Source organism: Siphateles boraxobius, unplaced genomic scaffold, assembly GCF_051911475.1.
Source record: "Siphateles boraxobius isolate OS27281-9 unplaced genomic scaffold, OSU_SipBor_1 54, whole genome shotgun sequence".
In the NCBI taxonomy this organism is placed as follows: Eukaryota; Metazoa; Chordata; class Actinopteri; order Cypriniformes; family Leuciscidae; genus Siphateles; species Siphateles boraxobius.
Window position 1 is genome coordinate 4,618,779 of NW_027509180.1, and position 19,715 is coordinate 4,638,493.

General features: G+C 40.3%; 4 protein-coding genes and 1 pseudogene across 7 annotated transcripts in view; 2 read left to right on the forward strand and 3 right to left on the reverse strand.

Annotated features, from left to right (window-relative positions):
* Positions 1-18,231, reverse strand: part of LOC143714414 (uncharacterized) — a 1,189,624-nt gene extending 1,171,393 nt beyond the window's left edge. The window contains exon 1 of one of the 3 annotated variants that reach the window (XM_077205565.1): positions 18,190-18,231. The gene's annotated coding sequence lies outside the window, so the exon portion shown is untranslated. The remainder of the gene's footprint in view (positions 1-18,189) is intronic. The other 2 variants (XM_077205566.1, XM_077205567.1) reach the window with 2 other exon arrangements.
* LOC143714443 (uncharacterized) overlaps positions 1-19,715 on the forward strand; it is a 207,832-nt pseudogene that overhangs the window by 52,154 nt on the left and 135,963 nt on the right. The gene's annotated exons all lie outside the window — the stretch shown is intronic.
* Positions 1-19,715, forward strand: part of LOC143714441 (uncharacterized) — a 96,447-nt gene that overhangs the window by 52,123 nt on the left and 24,609 nt on the right. The gene's annotated exons all lie outside the window — the stretch shown is intronic.
* LOC143714420 (uncharacterized) overlaps positions 1-19,715 on the reverse strand; it is a 596,609-nt gene that overhangs the window by 19,755 nt on the left and 557,139 nt on the right. The gene's annotated exons all lie outside the window — the stretch shown is intronic.
* On the reverse strand, positions 1,332-18,288 carry LOC143714429 (uncharacterized). The gene is made up of 2 exons (XM_077205611.1): positions 18,190-18,288; positions 1,332-3,947 (listed from the first exon to the last, which is right to left on the reverse strand). The coding sequence occupies exon 2, from the start codon at positions 3,940-3,942 to the stop codon at positions 2,332-2,334; it is 1,611 nt and encodes a 536-aa protein (XP_077061726.1). The 5' UTR covers positions 3,943-3,947; positions 18,190-18,288; the 3' UTR covers positions 1,332-2,331.

Below are 19,715 nucleotides of genomic sequence, written 5' to 3' on the forward strand. Positions count from 1 at the left end.
CCGTAATATGTGAATAACATATTTATCTGGTAACATCTGGTAGATTAGGGTGACTAATCCTGATAAACTATCGGTTGATATCTCAACGATGAACAGTGCTTTGACGAAGAGCTCAATTCAGTTTGTTTAAGGACAGTTGGAAGTTTGACGCGAGCTGCTGACGGCTAGTGAGTGATCGGCGGTGACGAGGGACTGCCTGTTTGTTGACTAAACAGACGGAGCTACAGTCTGGGACATTCGATTGCATCGCCATCGAGAGAGTCGCACCGGGACCGAGACAACACGAGTGATCGGCGGGGACGGTGCTGTTGCGCAACACACATGTGGTGAGCTCATTGATTTGATTTGATTTTGCTCCACGGAGTGAAGCAGCCACGAGTTTTAGGCTACAACGAAACCGAGCGTCGATTCAGGCCTGCAACGAGAACTGTGGTATTTTTGGTTTGGGGATATTTTTGCCGGCTAGTTTAGGAATTACACTGTCAATCATCTTTTGATTGTTTGCCAATTCATATTTTTGTGTTATCATTTTATTTTATATTCAGTAAAAAGCTTGGTCATTTGTTTCAATTGTTGTTGCTATTGTTATTTCATTTTCATTTCCATTTCATCATTGTGGGTTCATTTGAGAGCAACAGCACTGATTAATGATTTAACCTTATTAAAATAATATTAGAATTTGAAGAATTCAAATTAAAAGTAAATTAACAAATTAGAATTAAAAGAACACAGGTTAGCTTTCCCCCATAAACAACTGTTGGGGGCGCTACACTTGTTTAAACTCGACGCGTCCGCATGAGCCCAAAGCTGCCTGCTGCAAAAATGGCATGATTGTAACAGCGCGCGCGCCTCCGCATCCCCTAGACACCATTTACTACACACAATAGGCTTTTTTTCTCTGATTTTGAAAACTCTTCGCGATCGACTTAAAATGCTTCCAAGATCGACTTGTCGACCGCGATCGACGGGTTGGTGATTCCTGTAACGTTACTGTTTTACGGTCAATGACAAGAGTACTAATCAGCTGTCTCACGAACGTAGCCAGCACATTTATCTCTACATAGCAAAGCCATAACACAGCGAGGGAGAAGAACTAAGTTACATGAAACAATCCAACTACATATTTTACACCACTGACAAGGGAAAAGTCACTACTCACGGTGTTTATGGCTAGCTTCTAGCTTTCTGCTGCTTCTCTTTCAAGGTAGTGACGAAACGCGCTCTGTAACGCTGTTTGTTCGCGTTCGGCTACGGTAGAAACATGACGTCACAATATGTCGACCTTCATAGAAGGGGGTGTCCGCGGTTATGTAGATATAAATGCCTCATTCTAAGGTAATAAAAACATTACGGTTTATTAAGTAAGTTCTTTATACACCACTGAAAACATAGTTATGAATTTTTGAAAGTTTTGAAATTTTTACAAATTGCACCTTTAATAGAAAGTAAAAAATATATATTTAAAGGATCATTTTGCTACAGTTTTTGCTTGAACATGATAAACATATCTAATAATTTCTGTAATACATTTTCATTTAATTTGGCAACTTATCAAGCGTTAAAATATGTATTCAATGTATATATTATAACTAGTGTATGAAACGGCAAATGTAAATTATATAATTGAATTAGCATTTTCATTTTGCACCAAACATTGCCCAAATTATGGGAAAAGGTAACTTTAAATACAGAAATGCATTGCCATTTTACATATTACATCTCAAATTGAAAATGCTACCCATATGCTTCCATATAAAAGTGGCTCTGCACGATCCCAGCTGAGGAATAGGGGCTTATCTAGCGAAACGGTCAGTATATACTTTTTAACCCCATTTGTTCGTCTTGTGCTGGTCTGCGACGCGCCAGGCATTACATCATCAAGTTGGAAAGTTCAGGCTAGAAAAAAAATGCATTGATTTGGACTTCAACATTTTGTTTGTCATTGAAATCCATTGTGTGGAGAAAAATCCTGAAATTATTTAAATTTATTATTATTTATTACTTTAATTTATTTTCCACTGAAGAAATAAAGACATGAACATCTTGGATGGCATTGGGGTAAGTACATTTCCTTTTGAGGTGAACTAATCCTTTAAGATATTTTAACTGCATATTTCCATCATTGGAATAAGTTGTAATGGGTGGTAATAGACAAGAAATTTACAGTTTTTGACCATCTTGCTGACAAAATTTCTTTACTCATTCGGCAGTCTTGCAGCTTGCACCCCTGCAGGAATCCAACGATAAACTACTAAATGGATTTTAATAGGACTAGTGATGGTGATTGAATGCGGTTCAAATGAGCTGTTGTCACACAGAGGTGGTAAAGGATCACTTGTAAGGTTTTTCTCCAGTGTGGATCCTCTCATGTGTTTTCAGATGTGCTGACTGACTGAATCTCTTGTCACAGTGTGAACACTTGTAAGGTTTTTCTCCAGTGTGAATTCTCTGGTGCCGTTTTAAAATGTCCGCTGTAGTAAAAGTCTTCTCACACTCAAAGCACATGTACTCTCTCACACCAGTGTGAGTTTTCTCATGTATATGTAAATTTTGCAGCAGTGAAAAACTTTTTCCACACACAGAACATGAATGCGGCTTCTCCTTCGTATGAACTGTCAGGTGTGTATTTAGGTGTGATGCCCTAAGAAATGTTTTGCCGCATTGATCACATGAGAACGGCTTCTCTCCGGTGTGGATCCTCATGTGAACATCAACATTATGTTTCATTGTGAATCTCTTCCCGCACTGATCACATGTGAACGGCTTCTCTCCAGTGTGGATCATCATGTGAACATTAAGGTGTGCTGATCGACTGAATCTCTTCCCGCACTGATCACATGAGAACGGCTTCTCTCCGGTGTGGATCCTCATGTGAACATTAAGAGAACATTTGTATGTGAAATTGTTTCCACATTGATGGCATACATGCGGCTTCTCTCCAGTGTGAATCCTCATGTGTAGCTTCAGGTGACTTTTAAAAGAGAAACACGTCCCACACTGATCACACGTGTGCGGCTTCTCTCCAGTGTGGATCCTCTCATGTATTTTCAGATTTCCTGACTGACTGAATCTCTTGTCACAGTGTGAACACTTGTAAAGTTTTTCTCCAGTGTGAATTCTCTGGTGTTTTTTTAAATTGCTTGCTTTAGTAAAAGTCTTCTCACACTCAAAGCACATGTACTCTCTCACACTAGTATGAGTTTTCTCATGTCCATGTAAATATGGCAGCAGTGAAAAACTCTTTCCACACACAGAACATGAATGCGGCTTCTCCTTCGAATGAACTCTCAGGTGTTTCTTCAGGTGTGATTCACAGAGGAATGTTTTGCTGCACTGATCACATGTGAACGGCTTCTCTCCGCTGTGGATCATCATGTGAACATTAAGGGATGATAATCGACTGAAACTCTTTCCACATTGATCACATGAGAACGGCTTCTCTCTGGTGTGGATCCTCATGTGTCTATTATGATTTGTATTGTGTGTGAAACTCTTCCCACACTGATCACATGTGAACGGCTTCTCTCCGGTGTGGATCCTCATGTGAATCTCAAGATTTTGTTTGCTTGTGAGACTCTTTTCACACTGAGTGCAGGTGAAAGATTTTTTGGCTCTTGTTTTCTTTAAAAATTTATTTTTAGTCTTTGAGCGACTCAAAGGTTTTTCTCCAGGTTGAGCATGATGTTCCTCCTTCACTTCACTCAGTTCTTCTCTCTCCTCCTCCACTTCACTCAGTTCTTCTCTCTCCTCCTCCACTTCACTCAGTTCTTCTCTCTCCTCCTTCACTTCACTCAGTTCTTCTCTCTCCTCCTTCACTTCACTCAGTTCTTCTCTCTCCTCCTTCAATTCACTCAGTTCTTCTCTCTCCTCCTTCACTTCACTCAGTTCTTCTCTCTCCTCCTTCACTTCACTCAGTTCTTCTCTCTCCTCGCTCTCTTCCATCAGGTCTGACATGAAAGAAACAAATTATTATTTATTTATTTTTATTTAATTTTCAGTACATCAAAATAACTAAACGAGAGAAATATAAAGTGAAAGGACAAGAAAATAATCCCTTATGTAATATTAATTGATTATATGTCCTTGAAACTTTCCATGAATGAGGTCCATTTATCTTCCAATTATTATTTTTAAAACATTATAAAACACCAGACACACAAGCTCAAGTGAATAACCCTGTGAGAAATAACAGAAGCGTTTAGCATTCAAGCGGATTGGATTGTTTATTTAAAAAAAATGTATTATCTGTAAAGTTAAATTTATGTTTGTAAAAAAGCTGCCGCAGAACGTGACGTCAGTTCACGCTTGTTGCAGTGTCTGTAGAAATTTCACATGCTCAAAGTGTAGAGTGGTCCAGCTTTAACTAGTTTTAAATTAACCATTTTTATTAGCATTATCTGTGTCCTACATGTTTCACTCAACCCTGAGTTACTCCTGACATGATTTCCCTCCATTTAAAAACAGAGCATTTCTTAAAATTGTGACACTAAGGAAGTGACATCATCTGGGCTCTTTGTACTGCATGATGGGAAGGCAGGAGAATAATCTCAATCCATTCTCTCAGTTTTTAAACAAACTGTAGCATTGACTGTAATCATCAACCCTGTTACCAAAGTTTCTGTAAGAAGAATCTCTATAACTATGAATAACTTACAACTACAAATACAACTTTATCAGTAACTTGGGGTTTACTGATTATTCTTAAAAAAATAATGATTTTATTTTTGCACATTATGCACAAAGAAGCTCTTACTCTATGTACATCATCGTGTTAGCATTGGTGAAAGCATTAGAGAGTGCAGAAACTGCGTTGTAATGATAAGATCTTCATTCTCGCGATCAACAGACTGTCATACTTGCTCAATGCTCATCATCACAGCAACATTTTATGTGATGGGAATAGATTCTAAATACTTTAAAAACTTCTCACGATTCCTTAATCTCGATAGCTGTAATAGTAAAAACGTATAATAGCTGTAGTAAAACTATTCGAGAGTTTCACATGTAATATGTAGATATTTCATATGCAAGCATGTCAGCCAATCACAGCAGTGGCCAGTTACACTGAATCCCACAGCAGACACGCCACTTCAAACACAGGGTTCAAATCAGAGGCTAAAATCAGGCTAGGAAAAATGCCTTTTATTTCTAAATTATGACTATTTTTGATCTAAAAAACATACTAACATTATAAGGGCAACCAAGGAAACATTATAAAATAATAAAATAACCCCATGTCAGGGGACCTTTAACTATGCAAATTATTAACAATATACCGAATTAAAATAAATAAATAATCAAAGCTAAAGGTTAACACTTCTGTTCCCTTTCGTTGTCACTCCGAGTTACGTCGGATGACGGCGAATGGGGTTTCGCTTAGAACACCAATCGACTTCGAGTATTACAAAACGAGCCAATGGCAAAGAAATGCCATGGGTCTGCGGAATTTGCATAGCGTATCTCCGCCTTACCTCGTGGGTATAAAAGGAGGACGCCGGCAACATGCAGATATGTTTTCGCTTCGGAGCCAAGAGTATTTCTTCACTCAACAGCCATCTCTGACTCCGCTCTACGAGACGAGCTTCTCTCTCCGGTGTTGGTGTGACGGCGATCTGCAGCGAGCTCACAGTGCCTGCTGATCTGTGCAGTGATCTGCCAGTGTGTGTGTGTCTCCCTGTGCGCTTCAACATCGCGGAGTATTTTCTCCTCTCATAAAAGAGCTCGCACGCGGCACGTCTTTTTAAAGACGGCTCGCCCGTGCATTTCTGGTTGCAGCGGACTGGTATCGGACTCTGATGGGCACGAACGCTGTCTAGTGTGTTTGGGCTTTGATCATGCTTGAACAGCGCTCGTGGATGACTCATGTTCTCTCTGGGAACGTGATCATCGCGTCATATATAGGTCGAGACTCGGTGAACTCGCAAGAGTGAGAGTCCCCTCATCCACCACCCGATCTTCGGCTGGTGGCCAGGGTGACCTGAGGGTGTTGGTCTGGAACAAGACGCCGGGTCTGGAACAAGACGCCGACTCTGTGTCCACGCCCCAGCCCCCCTCTTTAATGACGGTGCCCGCTAGCGAACTGATGATTCCACGAGTCTACCCTCGGGTGGCCCGTGTGTTTTCATTTGAAGCTACAGAGGATGATGCTGTGTCTGTAGCAGCATCACTAGGTGGGCTTGATTCTTTTGGAAATGATGACTCGTCACAGCTGCCAACTTCTAGTGTGCATACGGCTGAAGAGGATGAGTCTGATCTGAGAACACAACTAGCGCCTTTTTCTCCATAAAATTTAAGAATAGTTCTTGCAATGTATTCTGTTTATGGCCGATAATCTTGTTTTCTTCGTTAATTACTTGTGTTAATTTATTCTTTAAATTCATTGTTAAATTTCCATACCATGAGACAATATTATAGGTTAAAATGCTTTCAATCATCAATCTATATACAATGGTTAAGATCCTCCTTTCGATGTCAAGGTTTCGCAACTTTCTAAGTAGGCTTAAACGCTGTCTTGATTTCTTATGTACATAGTTCACATTATCCAAAAACGAAAGTTTGTCATCAATGATTGTGCCTAAATATTTAAAGATTTGAACTTGCTCAATCTTTACACCTTTTATAGTTACTTCTTCATATGGAAGGTCAACTGTACATTTCTGATTCTGATTCCCACAGCATAATTCCTTTGTCTTCTCAATGTTCAACCATAGATGACTATTGTCACACCATTGTACAAGACTTTCATTATACTCAAAGTAGGTGGGACAGTTCTTGTGTGTTTGGCACGAAATTAAAACCAAATCATCTGCATATTTAATCAACGTCAGATCATCACTGTTACACTTAAGTTCATTAGTATAAACAGAAAAGAGCAAAGGGGATAATACACATCCCTGAGGTAATCCAGAATGTAAGACTATGCAGTCAGAAAAGATTCCGTTAACACGGACTCTTTGTGGCCTGTTGCTTAAAAAATTCTCAATCCATAAAATTAACCAGCTATGTACACCTAAATCTCGCAACCTTTCTATTAAAATTTGTGGCTGTACAGTATTAAATGCTGATGTAAAGTCCATAAAAAACATTCTGACATGAGCATTTGTTTTATCTAAGTGATGCTGTGCTTTATGAAGTAAGGTCAGGCAGACATCAGAGGTGCTCCGAATGGGCTTATAAGCAAATTGTAATGGGTCAACAGATCCATTAATTTGTGCTAGAAGTTCCTTGCTCACTATGCGCTCCATGCACTTGCACAGAACAGATGTGAGAGCAATAGGGCGGAGATCCTTCGGGTCTCTTGCATAAGTGGTTTTAGGTACTGGAATAACAGTAGTGTTTTTCCATGCTACCGGCACAAAGCCATCGTCTAAAAAGATCTGAAACAGCCTAGTACATACATGCCCAAGTTGTACTGCACACTCTTTAAGGACAATACCCTTAAGGCCATCTGGACTGCTAGTCTTCTTTGGTTTAATACTACGGAGCACCTTGATAACCTCCCCTACCTCTATTCTCATAGGTTCAGATTCTATCAGGGTAACCATATGCTCAGTATCTACATGATTGTCAAACCTTGAGTAAAAAACATTTAAATTATTTACAAAACTATGAGGATCATCGTCAACAGCCAGTTGTGCCCGTTTCTGTTGTTTGCCCATCATAGTATTTAGTCCTTTCCATGCATCTCTGACATTACCGGTTTTAAATTTATTTTCAACTTTATCTTTATACTGTATTTGGGCCTCCTTTATCTTACATTTAATTTCTTTATTTAATTCTCTTACCATGTCTGTCTCATTCCTTAAGAAGGCCATTCTCTTCTTGTTTAAAGTTTAAGATCTTTGTTAATCCAAGGTTTATTGTTTGGAAATATTCTAATATTTTTTGTTTGAACCACTGCCTCTGTACAAAAATTGATATAACTGGTAATTATGTCATTCAAAGAATCATGATCGACATTACAACCATTAAAATCATTAAAAAACAGATTCCAATCAGTGCTTCCAAAGCAATCTCTGAGGTTCTCAATTGAGTCTTTAGTCCATGACTGGACCTGCTGAATGACAGGTTCAGTCCTTTTGAATGTCTGTCTATATTTTGGAAGAAGGTGGATAACATTATGGTCTGAACGTCCTAATGGTGGGTGCAGCCTTGGTCCATAAGCCCCGTCCACATTACCAAAACATTTATCCAAAGTTTTACTCAGTCTCGTCGGACAAGTTATATACTGTTCCAAATTCGGCAGAAACGCAGATAATTCGCAGTTGTTAAAATCACCCAAAAGGAACACCGGATCATCCGATGAGTTACGTAATGCCATGTTGTAACTGGCAGCAATGCCCTCGGCCGCGAATACAAAATTCTAAAACATAAACTAAAATAACAGTTATTTGTCCGAACTCACGGGGCAGATAGTGTGGCCTGAAGGACACCGATAGAAGTTCGTAATGGGTTGAGCAATAAGTTCCACGTACCGTGATGTTTGTTGCCCAGCTGTTATTGACAAACATACACAATCCTCCTCCGATGGTTTTGGATGATTTCTGACTATCACGGGCCAGTCGAATTAGAGTATATCCCTCGAGATTTATATCATCAGTCTCCTCCGTTAACCATGTTTCAGTGATGCAAAGCAGGTTTGTTTTTTTATAGTCTCTGTTGTGTTTGATTAATGCCTCAAGTTCAGGCATTTTGTTCTTAGGTGATCGAAAATTAGTTAGAGTAATCGTGGGCAGGGGAAAACGGCTGCCGCGTTGTTTCAATCGATTCCTAATTCCCCCTCTAGTACCTCTCCTTCTCCTTTTCCTTCTCCTGCAAGTTATTTGTGGAGAATACATGATTTCATGGGGAATATCGCAAGGGAGTTTCGGCATAACTCTTGAATTGTAGCGAAGACTCAGTAAATCCTCCCGGCTGTAGATGATCAATACGCCGTTTCTCAAACCTCCCAACTCCATGTCGGCTTCGAGTGCAAAAGCACCATCGACAATATATTCCAAGCTCCAGATCCAAATCCATTTCACTATTGGTTTAAAAAACATATCTCCAAGTTTTGAGAATAAAACAGCATGAGAAACAAACTTTAAATACAAACAAACAGACACAAACACGCCAGCGTCTGGGTCAGCACTTGCGCATGCGCCCCAACTTTTCGCACGGTCGCCTCCCCGCTTCAGGGGAGTCCGCTCCACTTTGGTCGATGGCTATGCCCCTATCATGAGAGCGGAGGTTGCTACCCTACTGGCGAAGGGTGCAATTGAGACTGTCCCTCCAGCCGAAATGAGGTCCGGGTTTACAGCCCCTACCTCATTGTCCCGGAGAAGTATGGTGGGTTACGGCCAATCCTGGACCTACGCATCTGAACCGCATCCTTCACAGGCTGCCGTTCAAGATGCTCCTGGCCAAACGCATTTCTGGATGTGTGCGGCCACAGGATTGGTTTGCAGCGATCGACCTGAAGGACGCCTACTTTTATGTCTCCGTTCTCCTTCGACTCAGACCATACCTACGGTTTGCTGTCAGGGCGCGCGCATATCAGTACGCTGTTCTCCCATTCGGGCTAGCCCTGTCTCCTCGCGCCTTCACAAGGTTGTTGAGGCAGCCCTTGTTCCTCCATGGGAACACAGGGTTCGCATCCTGAACTATCTCGGTGACTGGCTGTCTGAAGCTCACTCCTGAGACAGGTTTGCGAATACAGGGACCCAGTGCTCCGGCACCTAGCTCGTCTGGGCCTTCGGGTCAACTGGGAAAGGAGTAAACTTTGCCCCGTGCAGAGGAGCTCTTTTCTCGGTATGGACTTGGTCGCCTTCTCCACTCAGCCATTGCTGACTTGCCTGAGACTATCAAGCGCAAGAGTGCGGTTCCACTGAAGTTTTTTCAGAGGCTCCTGGGGCATATGGCATCTGCAGCCGCGGTACGCCGCTCAGATTGCTTCATATGAGACCGCTTCAGCTTTGGCTTCGCGACCGAGTCCCGAGGTGGGCATGGCAACACGGCACCCTCCGATTACCAGTTACTCCGACCTGCCGTCAGTACTCACCCCGTGGTCGAACCTCAGTTTTCTACGGGTCCGAGTGCCCCTGGAATGAGCTTCCCGGCATGTTGTTGTCTCAACAGATGCCTCCACGGGCTGGGGCGCCATGCGCAATGCACATGCTGTCACACTCTCATGTTGAGCAGAAATGCTCCTGAAAAATTCAGTGAGATTAATCACACCCAGATGTTGAGCAGAAATGCTCCTGAAGTTCAGTGAATTTCTTCACACTTAGGTGTTGAGCAAGGTTGCTCTGCAAGCTCAGTGATTCTCGCATGTAGTGTTTAGTGTTAATCAGTTTGGCATGTCTATTGCCCCGAGTTGCTGGCAGTACGCCTTGCCCTGCACCGCTTCCGGGCGTTGCTCAGGGGTCAACACGTACTAGTCCGATCAGACAATACCGCCACAGTAGCGCACATCAACCGTCAAGGTGGTCTACGCTCGCGCCGTATGTCGCAACTCGCCCGCCACCTCCTATTATGGAGTCAGAAGCATCTGAGGTCGCTTCGAGCCATTTTCATTCCCGGAGTCCTGAACTGTGCAGCCGACGAGCTCTCACGGCTTCAGCCCCTCCCTGGAGAATGGTGACTCCATCCCCAGTCGGTTCAGCTGATTTGGGACCAGTTCGGGGACGGACAGATACATCTGTTTGCCTCTCACGACTCGACCCATTGCGACCTGTATTATTCCCTGACCGAGGGCACGCTCGGCACGGATGCACTGGCGCACAGCTGGCCGCGGAGCCGCAAATATGCGCAAAGTCAAGGAGGTCGAGGAGCAGGTCCTTCTGGTTGCGCCCTACTGGCCCACCGGGACCTGGTTCTCAGAACTCATACTCCTCGCGACAGCACCTCCTTGGCCCATTCCTCTGAGGAAGGACCTCCTTTCTCAGGGACGGGGCACCCTGTGGCACCCTCGTCCCGATCTTTGGAGCCTCCACGTGTGGCTCCTGGCGGGACCAGGCAGGTTTGAGTACCCTACCACCTGCGGTGGTGGCTACCATCACTTCCGCTAGAGCATCGTCCTCGAGACATGTCTACGCGTTGAAGTGGAACCTCTTCGTCAGCTGGTGCTCTTCTCGCCGAGAAGACCCCCGGAGATGCTCGGTCAGTGTCGTGCTTTCCTTCTTTCAAGAAGGGTTGGAGCGAAGGCGGTCTCCCTCCACCCTCAAAGTCTATGTTGCCGCTATTGCCGCACTCCATGACTTGGTAGAAGGTAAGTCCTTGGGGAAGCACGACCTGATCATCAGGTTCCTGAGAGGAGCGAGGAGACTGAACTCCAAACAAACCAGAGCACAAACTCCAGTGTTAAATTAACACTCAAGAGTGTTAAAGTTAATGAGATAATTAAGTGATTAATTTAGTGATGTTTGAGCATTATTGAAGACACCTGATGTTAACAAGCCTTGTGAACGCGGATTGACAACAGAACCGGAAGAGATTACAATGCTGAATAAAGTCATCGTTTTTGTTATTTTTGGAACAAAATGTATTTTCGATGCTTCAAAAAATTCTAACTAACCACCTGAGGTCACATGGACTACTTTGATGATGTCTTTATTGCCTTTCTGGACAAGGACAGTATACCATACATAGATTTTCAATGGAGGGACAAAAAGCTCTCGGACTGAATCTAAAATATCTTAAACTGTGTTCCGAAGATGAACGGAGGTCTTACGGGCTTGGAATGACATGAGGGTGAGTCATTAATGACATAATTTTCATTTTTGGGTGAACTAACCCTTTAACCTTTATACATTCACTTTAAATTTGTTTGTCTGCTGTTATTTAATTATAACAGTCAAATGAACAAAGAAAAGTGTAATCTGATAGTGTGGGTTATGTTCTGGCATATTCATGCTGTGATCTGAAAATGAATCTTATTGAGATTGTTTGGTTTAACTTACTGGCAACAACTTTGTGATTTTAGAGCATATATGAGTATAGGTATGTTTCTTATAATCCAAAATATTTAATAAACATTGTTCTTATCAAAACACTTTCAAATAAATTTATTTAGAAACACAGACATCAATAATTAACCTGTGAATCTCAACAATGGTGACAATAATAAAGCATGTTGCAGTGCCTGCCACCAATCACAACTCATTAATGGCTCCCATCATGCATTGCGATATGAATAAATTATGATCTGAATTTTCTATGTAATTTACTTTTCCTAACTGAATATTCTGCTCGTCACCATTGTTGAGATGCATTGACTGAATCTTGAAGTCTGTGTGTGCCTAAAACAAAGATTTTTTTTTTTAGAAAAAAACTTTAAGAAATCCTTTATATTATAGCTAAAATTCTGGATATTTATGCAGAATCACAGTTATGCTGTAACAAACAACATAAAGTCCAGATGATGATTGTCATAAAATAACCAACACCATCAGATCACTTTTTTTCTTTGTTCACCTGGCAGTTATAACTCAGAAACATCAGCCAAACAAAATCTAAAGTTAATAATATAAGGGTCAAGAGCCCAACTAAAGCAAACAATGATCGCCATAACGGTGGTTTACAATTTGAGATTTTCTCCTTCAGTGATTCTGCTTGTTAACATCAGGTGTCTTCAATAATGCTCAATCATCAAGAAAAAAGTGATCTGATGGTGTTGGTTTTATTATGACAGGGCTCCAGACTAACTTTTCCACTGGTTGCACTGGTGCTACCAACTTTCTCAGTTGGTCGCACCAGCATATGATTTGGTCGCACCTTTTTTTTTTTTTTTTGCTACATGCCATGGGATTAATCAATGCATGCAGATGAATAGTGGTTTTAATGGACCAAGGCTAGCAAAGGCTTTCTGGGCTGCAGCAGAAATACCTGTAATATATTAATTATCATTGCCAAATTTCAGGATTTTCATGGATTTTGGACAGTAATTTTAATCTGTAATTTTAAGCATTTTACATTTGAATTATATACAATCTATCTATTTACATTTGAATCATATTCTATCTATCTATCTATCTATCTATCTATCTATCTATCTATCTATCTATCTATCTATCTGTCTATTATCATCTTTCTATCTTTTAAAAATCATTAAACATTCAAATGTATGCATTACATTTTAAAAGATTAGAGTATTATAATAAACTGATACAGATTTTTCGTTATCAAAGTTTATAGTTGTAACAAAAAGCAGAAATTTCACACTCCTTACCTTTTGCATTTTATAATAATTTCCTTTTCCTCTGTTGAGCGATCATGAGAGTAATCGCTCGACAGAGGAAAATATAACCGCTGAAAAGACGTAGGAGGAAGGGGCTCTGTGTTTCGTGAGACCATTTTTATCATTTTTATATGCCTTAATTCGTGAATTTGTAATTGGCGCGTTTCACCATCAGTGTGCAATGCGCGTGACGTCTACGTTCGTCAATAAATAAACTGCACGTGTCTTGCGGAAGAACGTTGTAGACGGAACTTCTCTCCGTAAATGTCTATGGCGAGTCACACAGGCACTGGGCAACTCCACAGCCGAGACGGCCCCGGGATAAAATAGTCCGAATATAAACACTTTTTATAGGCGTACCGTAGTGATTCAGAGTAAGTCAAAAACACGGTTTGGAAAATGGATTCATGATGTAGCCTACTCGTTCATTATGAACATAAGTTACGGACTGCAGCAGCTGATACAACGGCGTTCTGTTGCTCAAGCGTTCTGTTGCTCAAGCGTCCACTCGCACAAATGTGACCACATAACATCTTAACTCACACATTCTCAAAAAATGGTCGCATATGCGACCAATTTGGTCGCAGTCTGGAACCCTGTATGACAATCATCATTTGAACTTGTTTTTGATTTATGTTGTTTGTTACAGCATAACTGTGATTTTGCATAAATATCCAGAATTTTAGATATAATATAAAGGATTTCTTAAAAGTTGTTTTCAAAAAAATAAAAAATAAAATACCTTCTTTTAGGCACACACACACGTCAAGATTCAGTCAATGCATCTCAGCAATGGTGACGAGCAGAATATTTAATTAGGAAAAGTAAATTACATAGAAAATTCAGATCATAATTTATTCATATCGCAATGCATGATGGGAGCCATTAATGAGTTGTGATTGTTGGCAGCCACTGCAACATGCTTTATTATTGTCACCATTGTTGAGATTCACAGGCTGATTATTAGGGCTGTGTATCACCAACAATGTCACGATACAATACGCATCACGATACTAAAGCCGCGATACAATACGTATCACGATATGGATCAATTTGGAATTTAAATTTCTTTTGAGCAGTTTAGTAACAGTGTTATAACAGTTGTGATAACTGAAAAACTATTTAGTTTTTGTCATTAAAAAACAATGAGAGTTAAATTAAATAAGTGTTGGCATGTGCACCAAACACAGCAATTTATTTACATTATGTTGAAATCATTTTTAAACAAATAAATACAATAGAATAAAGAGAGCCTACCAATAAAGACAAAAGTTTTTGAATAGGTCTAGCACTAGTATTAAGAACTTAAAGTAATTAAATGTAAGATAACATTGGGTAGTATTTTAGTCCTGACTAAATTAAATACATTGACTATAAATCCAGATTCCTTATAATTAAAACTATCTTTTGTTGTTTTGACAACAATATTAATGACAGACACATATGGCTGCTGTCACTTTAAGATCTAGTGCACGGATCCTGTTTTCATTATACTAGAGATGCTCCGATCAGCATTTTTGGGGCCGATCACCGATTACCGATCACCAAAATCATGATCTGCCGATTGCCGATCACTGCCGATCACAGAATGGCAGGGGAATGGGAATCTTTTATCTATAATCTAGCAGAGTTTGCACCATTTGTAGAAATGTGTTTATTTAATTGTATTTAGAAAATGAGATGTCTTAAGGCTACTGTAGGCCAGCTTTCCCAAATAAGGCAGAGTAACATTAAATTATTCCAAACAAAGAGGGGTCAGGCAGACCAACACACATCAGATCAGCCTAATGGGAGGGGATCAAGTTACACTTAGGCATATTTGGAAATTGTAGACTCTTAATACACCCACTACATTTACTAATTGGCAACAAAATGTACAACTTGTTACACTAAAACTGGCTACTGATAAAAGGACAAAACTATGGTTATTATTATGAACGTCTGATGTAGTTGAGCAGAATGCTCTTTTATGAAGTTACTTCATTAAAGGACATATTTAATGAGATTTTGCCTGAAAGGGTTTTGGATTTTTGATCATATGTTAATCTAAAAATGAATGCGCGCTTCAATCCGTTGGGAGACTCCCTATTTGTTCCGGTGAAGGAGAACTCATGTTGCCACTGCCAAGCTCCACTCTGCTGTTGTGTGCCCGTGCCCACGCATGCAGGTGGGAAAAAGACGCGCGAGTAATTTACGTCACGTGATAGGCTTTTTTGATCGGCGCTTTTAGGGTTCGCCGATCAATCTATTTTTAGCCAATATCGGCCGATCATGATCGGCGTCCGATCAATCGGAGCATCCCTACATTATACTGTCACGACTGTGTTGGATACTCACTTCATTTTGCTTGTTTTTGGCTGTAAAAGCGATATAATCCGTGAAAAAGAACGTTTGTTACTCAAAGGCTGTTTGTGAGGCGGCTTTACTCTATGTAAGCATGGAGCGAAAACCATCTCTCAGAGAGCGCGTGAGTACTGAATAGTTTAAAATCGCTTGAATGTTTAGCGTGGTAACACTTAAAAAGACGAGCGAATTGTAAACTTAAGTGACGATGCAATGCTCGCCCGAATATGCAAGTGAATATTCCGTCATGTCCCAAAAGCGAGAGTGTAGTATCGCCGCCTTCAGCTCGTTTGACGCTTGCCTTGAGCAACCCATTTTGAGAGACAGAAGACGCGGCACAGCTGGACACTCAATCATTGTTTGAGGGAATTCCCCGCATTATTAGTGGGAGACCTGCGGGAATAATTCGAATAATGCATAATATTCGCAATCCCGTGCTGAAATTCGAGCCCTGAATTGGCTACATTCAAAAGCACGACAATATCGATACAGCAGTTGCTGTATCGATACGCGCATCGTCATGATTTCATGACAATGTATCGTCGTATCGATATTCTGAGCACAGCCCTACTGAGTCATTCTGAATGGCACGTAACTTAGTTCAAATTAGAGATGCACCGATTGATCGGCTGGTGACCGGAATTGGCCGATTTTCACGTGATCGGCCACGATCGGCCGGTCAGTCTGACATATGGCAATTTTATGCCGGTCAAATGCACTCGTGTGGCGCATGATTAACATCGCGCAACATCAGCATCACACGTGCACACGGAACGCACATGTAGGAAACCTCGTGAATTACGGTCGTTTCACACCACAAACATGAGCAGCATTATTATTTCCGGCGTGCATGTTAATCAATGCGTGCATTCACACCGGGAGCAGGAGTGTCGCGTGAGCAGCGGTGAAGCGTGGGTTTCGGCGCAGTCTATTTTTGCTGCACTGCCCACGCTCAATTAAAGTGAAAGCACACTTTTGATGGACAAAATAAATATGATTTCACACAAAAGTGCCCAAAATGCACAGAATTTGCATGTCTGGTGTGTTTTTAACAAGAACTGGAGTATATGTCAGAAAAGAAAATGAATTTTCTTTTTGAAATTAACACATTTTTTTAGTTGGATATTGGATGTGAAAAGAAAGAAAATGGTTCTTCCATAACACGGCACTTTAGATGTGTGTGAATTTCCCATACCAGGAGTAATTTATATAGTCCTATTTTATAGCGATTACTGTTCAAAAATGTTCTATGCAAAATGTAAAATGTTCTACTAAAGAAAAGAGAGAAAATAAATATTTGTGTGTGCTGTAAAGTGGTTAGAAAAAATGGTATCGTATTGGCAGGTCAAACTCTGAAAAATCGGAATCGGCCTAGAAAATTGTAATCGGTGCATCTCTAGTTCAAATTCACTTGTGCATTCGCTTCATTTTGTGCAGATATAATTTGCATTGTTTATTTGGTATATCTGATTAATCTCATATAGGATGCGTTTCTTTGAGTTAAATAACGCGCTAACAAAGTGCTCCAGTTTATCTTTCAGCGCGTAGCTCAAACAGCAATGCACGGTTAATAATAACTATGAACTGTAATATTACATAACATGAGAACACTATTGTATTAAATCGTTGTGAATTCATTGGGTTTAGTTGCTATTTTCAGCGCGTTGTTGCAGGAAGAGCACGTCCACAACAGTCACATATTCTGACAAGCATGTATCTGAGGCATTGGTGACACTTTTCATTAGTCGTTATATTTTATTATTAAATAATTAATTTGATTAAATAATCAACCTCATCGAAACATTTTACAATCCTACTAGCACTTTATTTAGATTTAGATTAAAAACCCTCTCATTCATTGGTGACGAAGCGTTTTGTGCTGTATTTGCACAACCTGTATGCTGTTGGCCATATGTACTGCAGCAGACTCATATTGCAGTGTTAAGGCTGACAATGAATCATTTAATTGATCATTAATTTAAACGACGATCGATCAATGGGAATTTGTGAAAATTTGCATCCCTAAATTACACTCATCTTCATCAACGACTACAGATAAATAACTACAGCAGCATAATATGTCCAAATTAATCTGAATATAGTTTGATCCTGATTCATCATTAATCACTATAAGTTCGATCATTATAATAACATTTTATATGCGCAGAAACTGAAAATTATCATAAAACTTTTGAAAATAAAGACCACCACAGAGCACTATTGTTCCAAGAGTAAAACGCTATTCATATTTATTAGTAGGCTATTGCTTTAATGTCTCTTAAGGCTCATTGTAGGCTGTAAAGTATGTACAGGTAAAGTAAAATAATGTAAAGCATTTAGCAGATCTGTTCCAGTATGAGAGATCGATATCCATTCATTCCCACCATATATCTTAAACTTTGACTTGACTTGACGAAACAATCACACAAACGAACACAAAGTCTCTCAGGTCTGAATGAACTCAAAATATTCTCCTCATGCTCGCTGCTGCTGCACTAAATGTTTATTTCAGGAGGACGACGCACAAGTAACGTTATCGTTGTGATCGATGAAAACAATACAGAAATGAGCCTGTCGTTTAAACAAACTGTATAAAATGTTATTGATGGTTGTGTAAAGATGAGAAATACCGTGAACTGCTCTCCTCGCCTCAGAAGACTCGACGCTGAAACAAACTCAATGACGGAGATACGGCGCGAGCGAGCGGTGACGCCACCGGCCTCCAACGCACGCGCGTACGGGACACCCCCGCAGCCAATCAGGGCGACGCAGATTCAGCTTTACTAGTAGCCTTCCAGTATTATTATTTTAAAAATGAAGTGACTCCAGTTACTGAAAGGAACTTTTTCAAGTGAAGCCCAAAATAGTCAGAACAGGCAGGGGAGGATTATTGGGTTAGAATTGTTGCATTATTCCAAATAAATAGATTAATATTCACAAATAAATGTAAAACGATTCACAAAAATGTATCAAATTCACAAATAAATAGATTAAGATCCACAAATAAATGTAAAGATTCACAAAAAAATGTCAAGTTCACAAATAAATAGATTAAAGGTGCTCAAAGCGATGTCACGCGTTTTTTAGGCCAAAACATTTTTTGTCACATACAAGAAACATCTCCTCACTATCTGCTAGCTGCCTGTCCCCTGAACACACTGTAAAAAGACACGGTCTCTGCAGACACCCCAGGCTCCACAAATGGCAACAAAAACAAACTGGGCTTACCTGCACCCATAAACATAACTGTTCCAGCCAATAACCGACAAAAAGGGTTTGGGGGTGTGGTTTGGGGGGTTAGTGCGCGGATGAGGAGGAGGGAGGGTCTAGCAAGCCTTCGTTTTGTTTGACAATACTTTAAACATCAACAAGAAGTGATGTCACCCGACATCGCTTAGAGCACCTTTAAGATCCACAAATAATGTAAAGAGTATCACAAAAATGTATAAAATTCACAAATAAATGAAAATTCACAAATGTTTTATTATTTTACAAACACAACTCTGCCTGGCATTTATTTTTGAACCGCTTTCTGCGTCGACGTGCAGAGAAATCCACAAATAAGTGGAGTTCAACGTACCAATTACGATTTTCTCCTTAAGTGATTCTGCTTGTTAACATCAGGTGTCTTCAATAATGCTCAATCATCACTCAATTATTCACTTAATTATCTCAATAGCTTTAACACTGCTTCAGTGTTCATTTAACACTCTCTAAGTGTTGACTCATATAAACACTGAGGAGTGTTAATTTAACACTGGGGATTTTGCTGTGTATTAATGGATCAACACAATTGTTAGATTCCAAATACATTAGTGAATAAAGTTTTTTCATGATGATTATAAAACCATCAACAGTTAACCATTATAACCTCACTTTAGCTTTCTTTACTGCTGCAAATGTGTTTGACTAGACACACTGTGACAGCAGCCAAAAAAAGAGAAAAGATATTCAAGAGTTAAGAGCCCAGCTAATGGAAACACTAATCACTGTTGTGGTGACTTCAAATGAAACAGAGTTAAACCTCTGTTAATTCTCAATAAAAACGTCTGTAGAAGTCTGGCAGAAATAAAGTCAGTCCGGTTAGTATTAAGTGAAGCTGGTAATGCTGTTTGTGGAGTTGTTTAATCCTCCTCTGCTGAGATCTTCACAGATT

Coding starts and splice junctions, on each gene's coding strand:
- LOC143714429 (XM_077205611.1), bottom strand. CDS start 3,942: ATGGAAGAGAGCGAGGAGAGAGAAGAACTGAGTGAAGTGAAGGAGGAG.